The sequence below is a fragment of the Melanostigma gelatinosum genome (genome assembly GCF_949748355.1).
Source record: "Melanostigma gelatinosum genome assembly, chromosome: 18".
Taxonomy (NCBI): Eukaryota; Metazoa; Chordata; class Actinopteri; order Perciformes; family Zoarcidae; genus Melanostigma; species Melanostigma gelatinosum.
The window spans coordinates 2,182,722-2,200,993 of record NC_136651.1 but is presented as its reverse complement, the minus strand read 5'-3'; the positions used below and the strand labels follow the sequence as shown (position 1 = coordinate 2,200,993).

At 38.9% G+C, this 18,272-nt stretch overlaps 4 protein-coding genes across 6 annotated transcripts; 2 read left to right on the top strand and 2 right to left on the bottom strand.

Moving 5' to 3' along the window:
* The first annotated feature begins 575 nt into the window (after positions 1–575).
* Positions 576–3,984, top strand: tmem150c (transmembrane protein 150C). 2 transcript variants are annotated; one of them, XM_079289212.1, is made up of 8 exons: positions 576–727; positions 1,185–1,266; positions 2,263–2,316; positions 2,393–2,422; positions 2,506–2,573; positions 2,656–2,783; positions 2,854–3,031; positions 3,411–3,984. In XM_079289212.1, exons 2-8 carry the CDS (start codon positions 1,193–1,195, stop codon positions 3,608–3,610), a joined length of 732 nt encoding a protein of 243 aa, XP_079145338.1. In that variant the 5' UTR covers positions 576–727; positions 1,185–1,192; the 3' UTR covers positions 3,611–3,984. The 2 variants fall into 2 exon arrangements, with proteins under 2 accessions (XP_079145338.1, XP_079145337.1); XM_079289211.1 differs by having other exon boundaries at positions 2,390–2,422.
* A 370-nt stretch (positions 3,985–4,354) lies between these two features.
* enoph1 (enolase-phosphatase 1) lies at positions 4,355–9,020 on the bottom strand. Its single transcript, XM_079289467.1, has 7 exons — positions 8,683–9,020; positions 7,713–7,814; positions 6,647–6,849; positions 5,582–5,714; positions 5,244–5,367; positions 5,034–5,155; positions 4,355–4,886 (listed from the first exon to the last, which is right to left on the bottom strand). The coding sequence occupies exons 1-7, from the start codon at positions 8,764–8,766 to the stop codon at positions 4,854–4,856; spliced, it is 801 nt and encodes a 266-aa protein (XP_079145593.1). The 5' UTR covers positions 8,767–9,020; the 3' UTR covers positions 4,355–4,853.
* A 139-nt stretch (positions 9,021–9,159) lies between these two features.
* On the top strand, positions 9,160–12,605 carry hnrnpd (heterogeneous nuclear ribonucleoprotein D). The gene is made up of 8 exons (XM_079289466.1): positions 9,160–9,760; positions 10,100–10,268; positions 10,714–10,875; positions 10,993–11,124; positions 11,238–11,337; positions 11,744–11,935; positions 12,028–12,123; positions 12,476–12,605. The coding sequence occupies exons 1-7, from the start codon at positions 9,588–9,590 to the stop codon at positions 12,093–12,095; spliced, it is 996 nt and encodes a 331-aa protein (XP_079145592.1). The 5' UTR covers positions 9,160–9,587; the 3' UTR covers positions 12,096–12,123; positions 12,476–12,605.
* A 1,546-nt stretch (positions 12,606–14,151) lies between these two features.
* Positions 14,152–16,424, bottom strand: LOC306792389 (vesicle-associated membrane protein 8). Of its 2 annotated transcripts, none has more exons than XM_079289469.1 (3): positions 16,314–16,424; positions 15,456–15,626; positions 14,152–14,296 (listed from the first exon to the last, which is right to left on the bottom strand). In XM_079289469.1, exons 1-3 carry the CDS (start codon positions 16,314–16,316, stop codon positions 14,159–14,161), a joined length of 312 nt encoding a protein of 103 aa, XP_079145595.1. In that variant the 5' UTR covers positions 16,317–16,424; the 3' UTR covers positions 14,152–14,158. The 2 variants fall into 2 exon arrangements, with proteins under 2 accessions (XP_079145595.1, XP_079145594.1); XM_079289468.1 differs by lacking the exon at positions 16,314–16,424 and adding an exon at positions 15,948–16,198.
* Between the last annotated feature and the right edge of the window lie 1,848 nt (positions 16,425–18,272).

The following is an 18,272-nucleotide window of genomic DNA, read 5'->3' as shown; positions in this document are numbered from 1 at the left end:
GGCTCTGGAGGTAAATTATCTAATTAAACAGACCTCAGAAGGAAACAGGAAGTAGACTTGTACTTGATTTTCATTCCAACTATGATGAGTGCTGTAGTTTATGTTAATAAAAGGAAAACAAGTCTTTGTTTAAGATTGACTACATGCAATATTTTCAATAAATAGTATTTATTTACAACATGATGTTGCAGCGTTTTGATTTAATTTGCTTTCTTTTACATTAAAATATTTATGTGCATGACACAAAACACCAGTGATGTACACATTAATGCATTAACAATCCAGTGATATATGATTCTGAAATTCTGTACAATGAGTACTTTTGGTACTTCGTGTATTTTGATGCTTATATACTTTTGTAAGTGATATTTTGAATGCAAGACTTTTACTTGTAATTTCACACTGTAGTGCTCCTACTTTTACTTAAATAATAAATAAAAAATCCACCCCTGCATCATCACATTAGTGTACTTTATTTATTTACAATCCAGCGCTTTTATTTTGAAGGGCAGATGTCCAACCCGGAAAACCTGTGTTACCAGAATTAAAGTAGTCTTTTATCTGCTGAATGAAACGACGACATCGTTACACCTTTAGCAGCTGTTACTGACATTTATTACCGACTGGTATTACAGATTATGTATATATTTATGTACAGTATTTACAACACAGGTAACGAAAACCCGGAGCGGTACCATCGGTGAGAGATTATCCTCAGGGCGGACAGGTAAAGCCGTTTTATCGACACTTTACGACAGTTATTATAGGTTTACGAACCAACAAGAATAACTAGTTTCCTGTGTTAAACTGCTCACCTCCCTGTTTTAAGTTTCACTTTGATGCTGTTTGTTAAATACGTAGTAAAAACATAGTTACACAACCTCTTCTTCTGTGGTGTTTAAACACCACAGAAGAAGAGCGTAAACACTTCTATAGGTTTTCATATGTATTTAACGTCTTGTCTCCTTTAAAGGAGACCAAATGTTAAACACATTAAAAACTCTACAGAGGTTTTCAAGTTATTCTACTGTGGTGTTTAAAGCAGACAAGATGTTGAATACATATTTTAAAAACTATAGATATTTTTAAGCTCTTCTTCTGTGGTGTTTAAAGGAGACACTATGTTAAATACATATTTAAATAACAATAGATATTTTAAAGCTCTTCTTCTGTGGTGTTTAAAGGAGACACGATGCGGAGCTGCAGTCTGTGGGCTCTTCTACCTCTTGTCTACTCTGTATTCACTGCTGCTGGTCTGTGGGTGGTGTAAGTTATGTTAATTATTATTATAGGACTAACTTTAAATATCAGTTTGACAGCAGCCTTTCAGAAATGATCATAATTTAATAAAAGTGTAGCCACATCTCAAGCTTTCGTTGACAGTTTCCTGTGATATTTAGTACGTTGTTCTGCAGGATTATTCTCAGTGCAGAGGAGTGTCAGTCAGTGTGGACGTGTTTGGCAGGAAGCTTTGGACGGGAGTCAAACCGCTTCGCCTCTTCATTGTGAAATAAATAACGACATTAACATTTTATGACAGTAGCCCCAGAGAGTCCTGGTTAACCTCAAAATGTCACTGAAATAAACAACTACAAAGAGACGCTTAGTGGCTACAAAGAGACCCAAAAATACGACACAGAGACCCAAAAGAGTAACATTTACTCCTACAAAAAAAATCACAAAAAGACACAAGCAACAACTAAAAGACAGAGAAATACTTCAACGATACACAAGTAACTACAGAAATAGGCAAACAAATGACTATAAAGTGACATACAACTACTACCAAGGGACACAAAAAGACAACAAGGACACACAAAATTACTACAAAAAAGTGCAAAACAACTACAAAGAGACACAAACAACTACAGGCCCACACAAAGACTTCAATGAGACACAAATCACAACTGCAAAGAGACAAAACGACTACAAAGAGACGAAACAACAAAGTAACACGAAAACTACGACAAAGAGACGAAACAACAAAGACACAAACAACTACAATGACACACAAAACGACTACAAAGAGACGAAACAACAAAGTAACACGAAAACTACGACAAAGAGACATAAAACGTCTTCAAAGCTTCATAACGACTACAAAGAGAAGCAAGGACTACAAAAAGATGCAAAAAACTACAGAAAGACGCCAAACATAGACACTAAATGACTACAAAGAGACTATTGTATGTTATATCTCCATTCATCTTTAATATTATATACATATTACATTCCCTCCTGTGTTCTGATGCATTTTAACAGATACTTTGTTGCTGTCAATGATGAGAAGATCGCACCGCTGGGTTCAAAATACAGGTAATAAATAAACAACATCAAATGATGTTTTATCTCTTCGTCTTTGGATTAATCTCATTTTTTATTTATTTAGAAGAAATGGATCCCTTTACCCTCCCTACATCAGGTACACTCATCATTTTCTTTTCACAATGAAAGCACAGTTTTACTTTCTTTTGGAGCAGCAAATTAAAATGTCTCCGCCTTCAGTGTTGCAGGAAACGCTCCACCAGCGAGCTGCATCTTCAGCGAGGTCATGAACTTGTCTGCGTTTGTGGGTGAGAGCGGTTATATCGGCGGTTTGTGTAAGTTCACTTCCACCAAATGTTCATCGTTGTTTATTTCCCGTCTCTATCACAGCGTTCATCATCGCCGGCCTCAGATTCCTTCAGCTGAGACGCAGAATGGACAAACAGTGGCTGAACGTCTGCAGTCTGGTGGCTTTCTCCATCGGCTGCTTCGGAATGACACTTCTAGGAAACTTCCAGGTAACGTGCACCACACACACACACACACATGTACTATTTGTCAGAGTTAATTCATTGGTTTTGGTTTCAGCTTTTCAGCGAGGAGATGATCCACAACTGTGGCACCTTCATGACGTTTGGATTGGGAACGCTGTTCTGCTGGCTGCAGTCCTACATCACCCTGAGAGTGAATCTGAGGAACGAAGGGAGGAAGGCCGGCCTCCTTCGCTTCCTGTTGTCTGGATCCATCACCGTCTGCATGATTCTCTGTATCGTTTGAGTCTTTGAGGAGAGTGAAGGAGATACTATTTAAACTGGCTGTCGTGGGTTTAAAGAGGCCCTGGTGAGTTTTCTTCCAAGTATTTGAGTTGTTTTGTTTGTCGATATCATGAAATAGTAATATAGATCCACGATGACTTCTGTAAAATACATTTTTTTGTCCGACCGACAATCCAAAACCCAAATGTAAAGATATTCAAAGCAGCAAATCCTAGAATGGAATCGTCAAATATTTGACATTTTTGCTTGAAAACTTACCAATTAATCAATCAACTTCTTCAGCTGTAATATAGAGAGAGACTCGGAGTTCACAGGTTGCCATGTTCTGTTCCCGTTATCATGCTGTCACCCTTAACTCACCCGCCGCAGACTTCTCCCTGATGGCTCAGCGCCTCCACATGCAGGCGGCTCAGAGCCAGTGGGCGCTGGTCATGTTCTTCCTCGCCTTCTTCGCCACTTTCGCCATCGAGTTTCGTCACAGCCGTTTTTACATCGTGTGCACAGACGACTCGGCGGGCCCGTCGGAGAGCCTCTCCGACCCGTCCCGGTACCAACCGGACCGACTGTAGACGTCACACCGCCTCATGTTGAATTCCTTATTACATCTAGAGGAGCTGTTTTTTTACACCTGATCACCACTTCATGTTGCATGTTTACCTGTTATATCTATTTTTTTATCTACAAGCATCATTAATAGAAACATCTGCTGGGGTTGTTGCTTTTTCTCTCTATGCAAAGGGTGTTTCATTCATTATTTTTAAACATTACAAACGTCCAAATTATTGTTGTATCTTTTCAAACTTGAGTTTTTGACGGGTTTGTATGAATCTATCAGATGTTACGATTTAAAATGCAGATTTGCACGAGTACGATCAGCATCAAATATTCCGCAAAATGTATTTAAGCTGTCAATAAATTTAGTGTCTTTAAAGTTTTCGTATCCACTGAAGTAGGTGGTCTAGTGTGATTATTATAGGGTGGATTATTCAGAGGGAGATGAAGAGATGAAGCCTGCAGTTGCTTAGCTTAGCATAAAGACTGGAAACGGGGGAAACTAGCCTAGCTTCGCCCAAATGTAACAAAATCCACCAACCAACACCTCTAAAGCTCACTGATTAATTAACAGGAAATATTTATCGTACAGACAAACTTCTCATCTAACTTGTGGTACGAATGCAAATAGTCTGGCTCAGTACCACTCGGGATGATTGAGAGAAGTATTTTAGGATTTGGACCCTTTAAAGGTTTTAGTCGAACATGAACATTTAGACTGAGGGAGAAAACAGGCTTCTGTGTGAGACGAGGCATTTATTGGAAGCTTTTATATCATCATGTCCTGAATAACACCAATTATGTTTCACACACACACAAATCATCAATTTGGCAATTTGTTCGTTTAACTTTCCAACACCAACATTACGAGGATGGCACATTGAAATCGACACCATGAACCTGCTGAGGGGGAGCTAGTTAAGACAAAGTATGAAATGAGAACTTCCTGTCAGCAGCACCACAGCCGAGTGCATCTAGTGCTACTTTCTAAAACGTTACAACAGATAAACAGTCGAGTGTGGAGGGAGAAAACAGCACATGGATGGTTTACAACACATACAAGTGGAACGTTCTAACGTCGGAGAGCAACCAAAGACGGTTCATCTAAAAGGTAAAAAGGTAAAGTAACTTCACAGGTGTGCAGTTCACTTCAGGCTTTGTTTGTTTCAGCTACAGCTTTATGTTTCTGTTCTCTCCCAGTCAGTCGAATGGTCCAGTGAGGCTGACGACGCCCCGACGGGCCCGTCTGGTGGCTAACCGTTAGCCCCAGCAGCATCTCCTACACTTCTTCAACTGTCACAAGCAAAAACATGAAGAGTGGCAATAAGGGAGGAGGGGGGGAGGAGCAAATAGAGGAGAAGGAACAGGTCGTTTGTGAGATGAAGTCAGAGGAGTCGTCCTCGTCTTCCTCCACGCTCGGTGTTAAACGCGTCCCGTCACCTGCAGCTGGCTAAAGGACGTGACGAGGTTGTAGTGGGCCCGCTCGTCATCCGTCAGCTCCATGTTTCCAGGCCGGACCACCACCACCACGTTCACGCCGGCGTCTTCAGCGGCTTTAGCCTCTGCAACGGCAAATATACACGAGTGAGTACATGGATCCCACTTTCCAATGCAGAAGACTGTCAAACACATCGCTGCAAACATTCTCACCTCGAGCGACGTCGGTCAGGAACGTGAGTTCCTCGGGTTGACAGCCGATCCGCTCAGCGATCCTCTCGTAGCTTTTAGCTTCCACTTTAGCGCCTATGCTGGTGTCAAAGTGACCATCTAATAACTGAAGCATTTAAATCTCATTCGCAACATACATATAATATTTACAGCATGATTTTAAAAAACGAATAAAACCATAAAAAAGACAAACGCTCCTGATAAGCCAGAAAACGTGATAAAAAGATAATTATGTAAAATAATTGTCTCATGAATCTAATATCAGTCTGTTTGTCTGGAAATATCTTGATCTCCTGACGAGTATTAAATACTGTACTTACATCTAAAACATCTCCTTCGACGGAGTATCCAAACAGAAGTTTCTGGGCCTCCACGCTTCCAGACGAGTAAATGAAGACTTTTAGTCCGTGAGCTCTCCACCGTCTGATGGACGGAGTCACATCCTGGTAGACCCTGTTTATGAACACATGAATCCGAAGATGAACGTCATTTCATTACTTTTAGAATGCTCATTGAGCCCAGTTTTATGTCCTAAAAGCATCTCAGAAATCTAAACCGAATTATTAGTTTGAGCCTCGTTAGTTATTTTCAGGATGGATTATAAAGAAATTATATATTTCAGCCCTTTTTCCTATTTGATTAAAAATATTAATAAATCAGTCTAAGTTTTGTCTTGTTTAAAGACAAACATATAAAACATATTGTTTAAATGGGGCCCTGATCGCAACGTTATTATTACGTTGTACCATTTTTGTATTTATGCTAATTGGCTACACGGCTGTAACTTACTTTTAAAATTAATATTATTGGTTCATCTGATTTTCTTTATCTTCAAGTTACATGTTCTGTTAAAGTCCAGAACCACAAGATCACCAGTTTACTGTCACATAAGACAAAGAAAAGAAAGCAAATCCTCACATGCTGGAATAAATAATTTATCATTTTTCTCAATAATAATAAAAATTGTAAAAATCAATAAAAACCTTTATTGATATCAAAACAATTGCTTATCACCTAATAAATTAACTGCATCAGCTCTAATTGGCTAGCAAATTACCATAATATGTATCAATTTAACTGGACTGTAGTATTACGACTGAAGGTTGAATCCCGCCTGAGAATGGTGGACCCCGCCACTATTAATGAAAACTCTTATACAGCGACTTGAAGACCAATTCTGCATTAAAATAAACACTCTTCAGGACTTCAAACCACTTCAGTCATTATGTTTTCCAGCTTTAATTTTAAATAAGACAGATGTTGTCCCGGTTGATTGACCGTTACATTCACTATTCATGTTCTCTTCCTGGAAACCTCGTCGAGTCATCACTCCAGTTTGAGCAGAGCAGAATTTTGAAGTGAGGAAAACGGATCAGTGTACTTACTCGCCTTTGATTCTCCCAGAAGAATACGCCGCCCTCCACATGTGACCCTGGAGCTGTTTGAGTGCCGTGGACTTCCTGTCTGCTGCCATCTGCCACATTACGTTGTCCATCACCTCCCTGATGGCCTTCTCCTCGTCCGTGTGGACCGTCTGGTCCACGGCGTGAACCGGGCACGACCGGTTCTGTCTCATGTCCTCTTCGATCTGCAACCACGGTCAAATCAAATCCTCAGGAATCAGGTTTTCAGCAGCCAGTTTATCACTTTTATATTTTAAAATCTGGCTTTTTTTTTTATTCATCTAGGAGGTGAATAATTCTCCGCTTCATGTCCAAATAATTTCAGCAAAATGAAGGAATTTTAGGAATTAAACGAAAGGGTTTTTTTTTTCAATCTTGCATCCTGACACTTTGTTGTAATTTTGGTTCTGTACTCCAGTGCATTAAATTAAAAATAGAAGTTAAACTTAAGATTTTCAGCTCTAATTTAAGAGTTTTAACATCAGTGTCGTGTCACACACACACAATATAAATTAGCATCCTTTATACACCTAGTACACAGTTTTAAAAGGTAAACAAAAGTAGTTCAACAAATACAAATGTTTTTGTGGTTGCAAATGCTTTGAAATAGTATTATTGAAAAACATCTCTGCAAATCCCCAGAAATAAAATGTTACAGGAAGTATTTGAAATAAACAAACCATAATGTGACATTTGGAAAAATGTCAAATGTATATATGTTAGAATATTTATACACTATAGAGCTGAAACAATTAGTCAATCCACAGAAATAATCTGCAACTATTTTGCTAATGATTTACTAATTTGTCGATTTTTATTCAAGCAAAAATGCAGATATTCCGTGAATATTTGCTGTTCTTATCTTTAAACATTTATCAAGATTTATCAAGAAAACAATAAACTGCTGGATAATAAAAGTAATCCATAGCTGCAGCTCTGTTACAATAACAGTCTTCTCCTCCTTCACTCTCTCAGCTGTTGACTGTTAGAAGCTGTTAGCAGGAAGAAATCAGCTCTTGATTTAATCTTGAGCTCGTCATCTCTTCACCTGTTTCTTCAGCAGATGAACGTCTTGTTTGCACTCGTCTTCCTCCCAGTGATTAGAGAAGTACTCCTCCAGATGCTCCCTGATGTACGGAAATAAGATATCCTGAAAAACACAAAGTGGAGTCATTAGGTGGCTCCTTACAGAGAGAAATAAATTATTCAGATGCAACATATACTGGTTTGTATCCATGAAGAAAAAAATCAAGATGAATTGTCTTTTCTTTTTTATTTATATATTTAATTTACTGTTTTGTGCGTTTGGGGAATAATATTGTGACTGTGTATTTTGTGATCCATAAATGTTATGCCGCGTTCATGTCAAATGGGATTAATGAACATCTGGATGGATCTACTTACAGCTGGTTGGTTGTGTGAAAATAGTTGAAATAAATACTGTCCAGTAACAATATGACATTATATCCTTTAAATCTGTGTTTAATTAATTATGTGATTCCCATACTCAAACTATTATCCAGCTGTTCTAGAATTATCTTGTATCTTATATAAAGACAACAATAAAACAGCTATGAATTAGCCTGTCCTCCCAATTTAATGTTTTCTATTAACTCATGTTGACCCCTAGCATGTTTTATATTAACCGATTAAAATAGTAATAAAGTAATTTAGAAGTTGGAAACTTGTAATTACGACAACTCCCATATGACCTGAACGCGGCATATATAGTCTGTTTTTATCGTGCAGTGACTCAATATTATGACAATTATAGTTATATTTTAAACTAGTTTGTTGTGTAATGGGACTACAAAGGGGATAATAAAGGAGCGAGAAAATATACAAGAATATGAAGACAAATATGGTTAAAATCAATGAGTCAAACACCGTCGAGCTAAAGCTGGTGACAGTCATCTGTTAGCATATCCGCTGTAGAAAAAGCTAAGCTACATAATTAGCTTACAATCCTGTTACATTAGTATGCTGGAAAAACAACAGCTCCGTCTAATACAACTCACCTTTACAAACGTGATTGGTGTTGTTGTTCCTTCGATATCCAGCAAGAGTGCACTGGTGCTAGCAGGAATTGAAACAGTGGCCATTTTTTATTTTTAGGAGAGTCTGGAGCTGGTTAGCTGACGTTAGCTTAGCTTATAATTAGCAGCACCACCAGTGTTAAAAGTAAGTAAGCGCTCCTCGCTGGTTCCCGAAATTATTATGTTATTATCCGAGCGCGAAGAGATGTAACGTTACCACCTGGTTAGCTGCTAGCTAGCTATGCTTTGCCATTACAGTCGCAGCTAACACACACAGTACTGACTTGACTAAAAGAGAGGAGTGAACACACATGTTCAAAAGCTGTCATGTCAGTTCAGGCCGCTACTCGGCGGGGTGGAGCTACTCAGCGTGATTCTGTCGTAAATTACACGAAGAAGAAGCAAACGGAAATGGGCTGCGATGAAAACAAAGCGACGCTCAAGGAACTGGTTTAATATCCAGAATATAATTTTTTTTAGTTTTTAGTTTTTATATTTATAAATAAAATTATTATTGTGTTTAAATTACAACTGTCATAAAGTCATGATGTTACACACTCCGGTACAGTAGGTGGCGGCATGCACCGTAAACGTTGGTTTTGTCGTCCGCCAATAAACTGGAAGAAGAAGAAGAAGAAGCGACGATCACAAATCACCCATCAAACTGTAGCAACTGAAACTCAATTTTACCTTTATGAAACATAATTTTGTCTAAATTTAGACAAATATTAAAATTTAATTAACTTAGGCAAACTAGTTAAATTGCTCTGAGTTATAACTGCCGATATATGACACCAAAATATTAGCTTAGCATTAGCAAGCCAATTAGCTTAGCTTCTGCAGACGACGTAAGCTAGCTTTGGGTTTATTGACAAAAACAAACAACAATGTCGGACGATTATGAATTCAGCGAGGATTCGACCATGATGCGAATGGAAGAGGACGGAGAGGCAACCAGCGATGACCCGATGATGTCTGCGCCCGGAGACTGTGGCCTGATGATGGGGGGCGAGGCCGAGGGGTCGAAAATAGACGCCAGTAAAAACGAGGAGGATGATGGGTACGGTTATGTTACACTCATCTTAGGGTTTAAAACTCATTTTACAGTTTAAATGGTGAGGGGTACGGTGACGTTACACTCATCTAACAGTTTAAACTAGTCCCTTATCTCACAGTTTAAAATAGTCCCTCATCTAACAGTTTAAACTAGTCCCTCATCTTACACTAGTCCCTTATCCTAGTATTTTCTAAGTATTTTTACAGTGTGGTATTAGTATTTGACGTAAGTAAAGCGTCTGAATACTTCCTCCACTACTAGTTACACACAAGTAACCAGGTGCCGTTTTCTCATTCTGCAGTGTGAGTTATGATTTCTTTAAATGTGCTGTCTTGTCAATAGGAAGATGTTTGTTGGAGGGCTCAGCTGGGACACGACTAAGAAGGACCTGAAAGATTACTTCTCTAAGTATGGAGAGGTTGTAGACTGCACCCTGAAACTGGACCCCATGACCGGCCGCTCACGGGGCTTCGGCTTTGTGCTCTTCAAAGAACCTGACAGTGTTGACAAGGTATAGTCCTGCTCCCAGAAACACTGTTTATATATAATCTGTATGTCATGCTACATGCACATATAATGTAAAATGAAGCTGTGAAATAGGGAATACATCTTGTATTAGTGCTGTATTATAAGAATATGAGCAGGTTTAGGCAATCTGATGTTTAGCTTCACGACTTGGTGTCATTTTAATAAAGCAGAGGCACAAACTGGGGCTATCCTCTTTAATCATTTGCTGCTTTTCTCTGTTGTAAATCATTATAAACTGAATATCTTTGAATAAATTAATTGACCAAATTAAGCAGCGGATTGATTGATAATGAACATAGTTTAAGTTCTATAATAAAGTGAAACAAAACAGCTACTCGTCAGATTATTAGCTTAAAAAGAAATATTATTTGCGTTGAGGTCAGATGTCTTTACTCCAAACAATCAGCTCCGTGTATCTTGTTCTGCAGGTTGTTACACATAAGGAACATAAACTCAATGGAAAGGTCATCGACCCCAAAAAAGCCAAGGCCATGAAGAGCAAGGAGCCCGTGAAGAAGATCTTTGTTGGGGGTCTCTCTCCAGACACTCCTGAGGAGAAAGTCAGAGAGTACTTTGGTGCCTTCGGAGAGGTATATTTATTGTTAACGTTCACAGATTTATCTTTTAGTTGAAGCTGTGGCTCATTGGAATCATATTTGTATCCATTAACTCATGTTATTTTCTACATTCGTTGATGATGTGAACAGCTGGAGTCCATTGAACTTCCCATGGAGAACAAAACCAACAAAAGAAGAGGCTTCTGCTTCATCACATACAAAGAGGAGGAGCCAGTGAAGGGCATCATGGAGAAAAAGTACCACAATATTGGACTAAGCAAGGTACAAACTCCTTCTGTCAAGGAAAACTCAACCTCCTGATAAATAGTCTGATTGAGGCGTTTTATAGTTGATGACATGATCGCTGTGGAGCTAAAAGTTACTTGTTCCCTTAGTGTGAAATAAAAGTGGCAATGTCCAAGGAACAGTACCAGCAGCAGCAGTACTGGGGAGGAAGAGGCGGATACTCGTCCAGGTCTCGAGGAAGAGACGGTGGTGAGTGGAGGAAAACTTAACAATAATTAATAAAGCACCCTTTTAATCCCTGCTTTGGGTAAAATGAAGTATTTGTGGCTCAGTTAAGATCAAATGAGAAACATCTTTAGCTTATTGGTTCAACTATTCTTTTATGTTCGGACAGATCATTAACGTTCTCTTGTTCATCAGCGTCAGACTCCAACCTTTAGTTTTATGTTTTTGATATATATACAGATGTTTGAGAGGATTTCCCTTACAGTCATGGAACACAGTGTTTAGTAAAAATGTGACACAAAAGAATCAGAAACTAAAAAGAATCAAATTGTGTTCTGTAACAATACTGTAAAGTACTTCTTAAACATGTCAACGAGAGGGTGAAGATTCCGAGTATTACTACGAATAATACAAACTTGTTTAACTGCAGGTCCCAATCAGAATTGGAACCTGGGTTACGGCAACTACTGGAATCAAGACTATGGGAATTATGGGAATTACGGGAATTACGGTTACTGTAATCAAGGCTACGGCGGCTACGGTGGCTACGGCGGCTACGGCGGCTACGGCGGCTACGATTACCCCGGTTACAACAACTATTACGGATACGGTGACTACAACAGTGAGTACCGCCCACTCAGCTGTTCCACGCGTCTGCTGTTACTTGTGAAATGATTAATACACCTGTAATCAGATGCTGTCCCACACGTTTAGATCAATCCGGCGGATACGGCAAGTCGCCGCGGCGCGGTGGTCACACCAACAGTTACAAGCCGTATTAACGGAGGACAAACACTCGTCTTCAAGTAGGTATGTAAAGACAGAAATACACCCGTTACTTTGAATTTAAAGTAGTTATATTTACTTTGCTGTTTGGTAACATTTTGTATAATTTCCTCTTGTAAATTTCTTTTTCTCAGCACCGTCTAGTGCTTTACAGTAGTGGTAACATAGAGGCTACACACGTGTGCCGATTATTTTAACAGCCGGCCTTCTGCTGCCTCTTTTGCACCTTCTCTTTTTCTTTTTTTTTAATCTGTAACGTTAACAGGTAAAGTACTGCTACTACAGTAAATGGATGCCAAAGTTAAGGATGTGCAAGGAAACAGAAAAGGAAGTATGTTGTCTCCTAACTCTGACATACCTTGTTTGTACCTGCCAGCGGAGCTTCCTTGCAGGCCATGAGCTGACTCCCAGATACTCTCAGGGCCCGCTCAATGCGGACCGGGTACGAGAAGCATACGCTCTCGAATGCTGCCATTTGGTATGGTCTTACAACATCCTGTATCCGCACTTCTAAACTAAACAACATGGGACACGTCCAGCTTTGTCATCTTTCTTTCCATTCTTTTATTTCTTTGCAGCTGTTTGTAATGTAAGACTGAAACAGATATACACATGTAATTGTCATTTTTTACAGGCCCTTATTTCCCCCACAAGTAATGGTTCTAAATATGTTAATTTAACTATTTGCTTTTCAAAGGATACGCACAGCATCCAGTTCCTATTGTTAATATATGCATTCCTAATCTCATCGACATGCTTGTTTCTTGAGCTCTCGTAGCCAGTAGTCCATGAGCTAAAACCTGGTTGGAGCCGGTGTTTGGGGGATGAAGTGCTTTACTTTGTCTACATGTACTGCTCTGTTTTGTGTTACTCACAGCGATGGAAGAGACTCCTCTTTTTTCTTAATTTTCCTGTAACAAATTTTCCTCTTATAACCTTTTGTAAAACAAGAAGTTTCCAGAAAATTTGCATGTAATGTTTTCTGTAACGTGTATTTTTATTTCACCAATCGAAGGTTTCTTCCATTCAGTAGTTTGACTTCTTCAATTTATTGCACTTCAGGATTTCTAGCTTATGGACTAACTTTTTAAGTGTAACATGTTAAATTAAATGTTCTCGGTTTGTTTGTTTTGACATTGGACATTTTAAACACGGGGGATTCCTGTTTGTTTCTGAGCTGAAGCTGATCTGTGTTCGTTTGTTCTTCGTAGGTTTCAGAGCAGTGAGCTGGTGGAGCGAAGGCCAGAGAGAGAGAGAGGTGATGATGATGATGATGATGATGGTGGTGGTATCCAGCAAAGATCTCTGAGCTGAGTGTAAGAGAATAACGAAGAGCACTTTGACCTGCAGTACACTTCCTCTACGTTTACCGGAGTATTTGTGTTGTATCTTAACAAAAAAACAACGTTTTTGGTGTTTTGCATTTATTTAGATTGCTGCAAAGAGTTAGCAGCTTGCGCTCCTCTTCCCTTCTTGTTTTTTTGTATTTAATGTTCTCAGATGCTATTTGTGAATTTGTTTGTTACACAACTGAGGTGTTGGATCGGTTGGAACAGATCACACATTATATATATGTATATAAATATATATATTTAGTGCAAAGAATGCAGACCAAAGCAGTGTTACAATTGATCCTCTTTAGTCATCAGTCATAAAATACACGTAATTACAGAGTTCATCAGTCAAACATGCAGCTTATATACACACAGGTAATTGGACATTAAGAAATGTGATACCATAAAAATAAACATTTGGATTTGTGATCCTTTCTGTGAAATATTAATATTACGTCACATGTTAGTGGAGTGTTCAAGGAAGTATTTCAGTCAAGTTTCTAACAATTTATCTTCTCATCTGTTGCTTTATCGCAGCCTAATCAATACGCTTGCAGTTGTGCATCCTTTGAATTTAAATAAATATTTTGCTCTTGTTTGTTTGAGCTGAAATGACCAGAGACTCGCGTGAGTGCGTCTTCACTGCTCATTAAAAGAAGCGTCATCCACCTCTTCATGGCTTTCAGTCCTGAGCTGCTGAGCGAGCACACAGAGGGGTTATTTATTCATATGACTTTAGTGGCGAAGAGGATGATGAGGATGAGGATGATCAGCACAACCACACCGATTATAATCATCATTTTGACGTTTTTCCACCAGTATTTCCTGGCGACCCGCGTGGAAGTTCTTTGGAACGAGTCGGCCTGAAAAAGAAACGGAATAAAAGAGCAGCGATGAAGGAAGAGCTCCACTAATATGACACGTCAAAGTCTGTTGGTGGGTCTGGAGGAGTTCTAATGCAGAATGTGAGGAAAGGTTTTTAAAGCTTTTAGTGTCTCCAGACGGAGGAGAGGGAAGTCTGATGAACTTCTCTTTGAAAATGGAAAATAATCTGGAGGTGTGACGTTAGAAAGAGGTGAGACCTCTGCTGAAGGCTACATTAGCCTCTACTAGCATTTAACACCTTAACCACAGAGCTGTTTGCAGTCGAGTTGCATTGTGGGTAATGTAGGTGTCGTATTTTGAGGAGGAAGAAGAGTGGAATATAAATAGATGATAATTCTGGTTCTGCTGCATCAACATTGGAGCAGCATGTAGCTGCTGCAGGTGGAGCTACTTTAACTACTTTACATATAGTCAGATCGTTGAGTCCAGAGGTTCCCAACATCGGGGTCGGGCCCTCCAAAGGGCCACCAGATAACTCTGAGCGGTCGTGAGATGGTTAATGGGAGAGAAGAAGTTCCGATACATGAATTCGTTTATTTTGTTGTTTTAAAACTCAAACATTTATTTAAATCAGTTATTCTCAACCACTGTTGGGCCTCTGAGCAACATCTAATATATTTTCAGGGTTTTTTATAAAACTGGTCGTACCTAAATGTGCTCAATAATTAATGAGATGAATATAAAAATTTAAAATGCATCATTTCTATGAGCAGTTTTGCCCCGCCCATCACATCATCAGGTAACAACACGTTTAGCCTCTGTGGTGTTCCTCAAAAACATTTTAACAATCAGAAGTGGATCTTCAATCAAAGGTTAAAACCTTTGATTTAAATGAAACCATTTGTGAAGTTTAGAGTCTGATTAACTCTTCACAGGACAAAACAAAACCAGCTTAGTTGTCACAAGGCAAAAAGAAAAGGTTTGAAACCAAACCAGTGTATTCTATAAACGTTTATCTTTTTTTACGTTATATCCGAATCTGAAAAGTAACTGACAGAGCAAGTAAAAAGTACAATATTTCCTTCTAAAATGTAGTGGAGTAGAAGTATGTGAAAGGTCGGTACTTTCCTCCAGCAGCCTTGTTGTTTCAATGAATCGTGAATAAAGACGTAAAGCTCGTCATGATGAGATACTTACAGACGCCTGCAGGTCATCGGTCTTCCCGATCAGATCGTCGAGTCTGTCGCCCCTCTCCAGCACTTTGCTGATGTTGTCTTTCAGGATGACTTTGACCTCGTTCACCTGACTCTGAACCGTGTCCAGTTTAGCCGCCGAGCTGGAGGCCGGTGCCTGAGGGCGTGTGTCAGCCTGAGGGGGAACATTTGGGATGAAATCGTTTTTAGTCAGAATCTCCACAAATCTAGCAACGACAAAAAGCACACAGGAAGTCAAAGATCAGCAGCATCTGTGGTCATTTTAAATGACCAAACCTCACTTCCTGTAACAGCGGAGAGCTGTCGGTGTTTACCTGAGGCCTGTTATGATCACATGAAAACCTCAAGCAAACCTGCTGATCGCAACGTGGACCGACCGATGGAGAATGATTCAAAGATAATATCAAGAAGAAAAGCATCTTTAAAAGATGCATAAACAATATTTACGTAAACGTATTAAAAGTACACCACCTACCATCACAGCTGTGTTTCTCTGTCACCAACAACAGAACTCGCACAAAAAGAAAGAAATAACGTTTCCACAAAGTTATCCAGTCCTCCAGGCGTAATGAACGGACGCAGAGGTCTGAGCTTCTTCTGGCTGCATGAGTCACACAGCAAGAGCTGAACAAATGTCTGCTGAAGGTTGCACCTCTGCTGTGTTACTCATTAACTGCCTTCAATGTGAGTCTCATTGGCTTCAACAGGAGCCAAAGAACTCAGATCAGCACTTTCACTTCCTGTTTCTCATGAACTCTGCCACCACACACTCATCTACCCTGTTAAGACTTTAAAACAATAAAAGACGACATTTCAGTTCATGTTCCGTGTGTTCACGTACCATCAGCTGTCAGAGGATCCGGACCAGTGTTGAGCTGATATCTCTGGGCAAAGGGCTCTGTGTTGAGCAGATTCAGGGCAATAAAGAGGTGAAGTCGCTCCGTTGCTTCACTTCCTCATCCTGTGTTGTGCAGCTTGTTATCTCAGCAGCCAGCGGCAGCTCATCAATGCAAATGTGCTGTTTTGAAGCACAAGTTCAGCACTGGGTTTCAAAAATGCACGAAGAAACAGTGCATTATATTACAGTGTTTGAATATTCGTATACTCACAATAGAATAAGTATAAACAGTGGAATATGTAGTAAATGTGAGTGAAAAGGAAAAGGCAGACGTTTAATGACCTTTTGAAACCCAAAGCACATTTCAAACACAGACGCAGCTCACAGTGCTTTACATATTAAAGTTAAAAAGAGATAAATAAAATATGAGCAGACATGAACATAAAAGTCTTTAGTCTGTTAAAACGAATGACTTAGTCTGATCAACCTCATAAAGCTGCAGCCTTTGTGCTGATTAGTACACATTAGCATGCTGCTAATAAGCTAAACTAAGATGAAATGATGAAGCCATGGTGAACACTACCGCCACTTCTTTCTCTATTTCTGCTTTTTCCTCTCAAGTATTGCAGCACAACGACCAACATGACCAGTGTGCATCACAACCACACCAGGAAGTAGAGATCAAAACGAAGAGGAACAGGAATAACTGGAGAATTATTAAGATATTTTACTTAAAAGTAGCAATACTACAATTAAAAATGTTCTGTTACAAGTCCTGCATTTAGAATCAAACTTAAAAAGTGTAAAATGCTGCCAAAATGTGTTGTTGCATTATGATGTATTACACTCATAGATTATTGTTATTATTGATGCAGTAACACGTGAGATGTATTTTAATGTTGTAGCTGGCTGAAGAGATAATTGTATTAATGTATTCTACTGAATCACAACGCTTTGTATTTTATAACTTATAGGTTTTTAAAATCTTCGTCTTCAAATGAACTAAGCGGTGGTGAAGAAGTACTCAGATCCGTTACTTCAAAAGTAGCAATACTACAGTGTAGAATTACTCTAAATGCTATAAATAGATTATATGTTTGGGCACCTGTCCTTCAAATGGCCCATTTCAGAATAATATGATTAATATTATTGAATTGTAATGATTGATGCATTAATGTGTTCATCACTTTAATGTTGCAGCTGGTAAATATGAAGCTGATTATAATTACTTTCTATACTGCCGGGTAGTTTAATGTACAGTAGTATGTCATAATTTAGATTTATATTTTGTATTATCTATCTACAATGTCTGCAATGTAACTAAAGGGATCAAACAAATGTAATCATTTTAAACATTTACCTCTGCGATGTAGAGTAGAAATATAAAGTAGCATCAAATTAAAACACTAAACATTAAAGTACCTCAGAGTTGTACAATACTTGATTAAATGTACTTCGAAGTCAAGAGATAATCTCATTCATATATCCTTACTGTAAAGATAAAGTGCATTCCTGCATCCACCTTTAAACAGGTGGAGACGTGCTCTATAGTACTTTGGACGAGATGTACTTCCTTGATGAGAGGATCTTCATGAGTCATACAGACTGAACACTGCAGTGAACGCTTGTCAAATACTCAATAAACAGTGAAGCCATATGTTTGCTCAAAGTCAAATAGAAATATATAGTAAATGAATGCACTATTTAGATAAGATAATTAAGACCAATTGTAAAGACAGCGTGCAGTATGAGTATGAAAGTGCACGCTGGCTGTCTCTTTCACAAGTACTCATTGTGATCATGGACTTTGTTTCGTTAAGACGTTTGTGTTTTAAGATATTATAAGTCAATAGTAAATGCACTCGAACACAATGCATGAGCACAATGTTGCAGTATTTTAGGGGTTAAATGAAAGGAACGGCCACAGCAACAGATCACGTGGATATACTGCATATTATTACC